The sequence below is a fragment of the Aplysia californica genome, unplaced genomic scaffold (genome assembly GCF_000002075.1).
Source record: "Aplysia californica isolate F4 #8 unplaced genomic scaffold, AplCal3.0 scaffold00014, whole genome shotgun sequence".
In the NCBI taxonomy this organism is placed as follows: Eukaryota; Metazoa; Mollusca; class Gastropoda; order Aplysiida; family Aplysiidae; genus Aplysia; species Aplysia californica.
Genome location: NW_004797284.1, coordinates 1,962,413 through 1,964,376, shown reverse-complemented (window position 1 = coordinate 1,964,376; position 1,964 = coordinate 1,962,413). Strand labels below are relative to the sequence as shown.

At 43.9% G+C, this 1,964-nt stretch overlaps 1 protein-coding gene across 1 annotated transcript in view; it reads right to left on the bottom strand.

Annotated features, from left to right (window-relative positions):
- Window positions 1–222: 222 nt before the first annotated feature.
- Window positions 223–1,964, bottom strand: part of LOC101856233 (arylsulfatase J) — an 8,410-nt gene continuing 6,668 nt past the window's right edge. The window contains exon 8 of the mRNA XM_035970954.1: window positions 223–774. Coding sequence (XP_035826847.1) covers window positions 507–774 — 268 coding nt within the window. The 3' untranslated portion in view covers window positions 223–506. The remainder of the gene's footprint in view (window positions 775–1,964) is intronic.

Here is a 1,964-nt window from a genome sequence, read left to right as displayed (position 1 = left end):
CAGCCATTTCCTCGCCAACCTTACCTTGACACCAGGTGACCCCCACCTGAGTCAATGGCAAATATCTTGACTTCTTTTCAAGACAGAAGGATACTGGTTCATGGAAAGCTAAACAAATAAACAAGCTGTTGATACCCCACAAAATAAACACATACACAAAAACCCACCAAAACAACAACAGCACAAAAAGCACGCTATTGTCAAAAAAAGGGGGTCAGCAACGGCAAACAATTGTATTCTTTAAAAACACAACAACAACAATTTTAAAATAGCACACCAGGAACTGGTATCAGAGTTTAAGAACAGACTGCACACAGCAATTAATGTAGTATGTAGTATCGGCACTATGGTTTTCGGCAAGATACACACAGGCTGTTCTGAAACACCCACTTCCGAGCAAAGTAGATCTACTGCTGAAAAAGCGTTAACATTTGTAGCATGTCAACTTTTCCACAGCAAAGACAACAAGTTATAAAGAAAACAAAACAAGGAAATGTCAAGGGGAACTACTGCCACGGTCCCCAAACTCCCCCGCGCAACGCTGGGTTACTGTTCTTGTCTAGGGGAGGGTACACTGCAGGCACGGCGTGCTGGTTAAACCGTTGTAGATATCCCAGGAGGGTCCGGACCGTGCCCGGCATCTGGTCAGACAAGTCGTGGTGCTCGGTCGGGTCAGCTGTGATGTTGAACAACCACACGTTCTTGTCAGGGGATGTGTTAGGCTCTGCAGAAACAACAATACACAAGGGAAACTTACAACATGTGGGCGTGCTATGACGTAGGGCAATTTAAAGGTTTATTTCAGGGGCGGCTCGTGGGGCTATGACGTAGGGCAATTTAAAGGTTTATTTCAGGGGCGGCTCATGGGGCAATGACGTAAGGCAATTTAAAGGTTTATTTCAGGGGTGGCTCGTGGGGCTATGACGTAGAGCAAAAGTCTATTTGGGGGTATCTTTTTTTTATATGAAGTGGAAATTGTATTTGTGTATGACGTCATGCTGCACTCACGTGGGCCCCGTGGAGAGAGTGGAGAGTGGAGACCCTACTATGTGCAGGGTAGGACAGGTAAGATCCAAATTGATACCTCTACTAGACGTACCTGGGCGAAGCTAGAACATACATGAACCATCATTTCATACCGTGGGATTTCCACTAATCATTTCACACGGTGGAATTTACACCAACCATTTCGTATCGTGGGATTTGCACCAATCATTTCACATCATGAATTTACACCAATCATTTCACACCGCGGAATTTGCACCAACCATTTCACACCATGGAATTTACACCAACCATTTCCCACCGTGGAAGCCAACTATTTCACACCATGGAATTTGCACCAATCATTTCACACCGTGGAATTTTCACCAACCATTTCACACCATGGAATTTGCACCAATCATTTCACATCATGGAATTTACACCAACCAACCATTTCACACCATGGAATTTACACCAATCATTTCCCACCATGAATTTACACCAACCATTTCACACCATGGAATTTACACCAACCATTTCACACCATGGAATTTACACCAACCATTTCACACCGTGGAATTTGCACCAATCTTTTCCCGCCATGAATTTACACCAACCATTTCACACCTTGGAATTTGCACCAATCATTTCACACCATGGAATTTACACCAGCTATTTCATACCGAGGAATTTGCACTGACTAAATGTAGTGGATCTATTTATTATTTCCACCCAACCAATTGTGGGTCGCGCTTAGACATTACATTTGTAGGGGAAGTTACGATCCCAAAGACAAAGAGACGAAATTTTGATAAAACAGACAAGGGAAAACTAAATCACAACTTCGGAAAATTACATTCGCATTCAAAGACATTAGCAGAAAAAGTGACAGTGAATGAGCATCAACTCACAGTGGTGAGAAATTGTGGAGGAGGAAGAGGGGAGGAAGGGGGGCGGTCAAGGAGTAGGGAGGGAGGGGG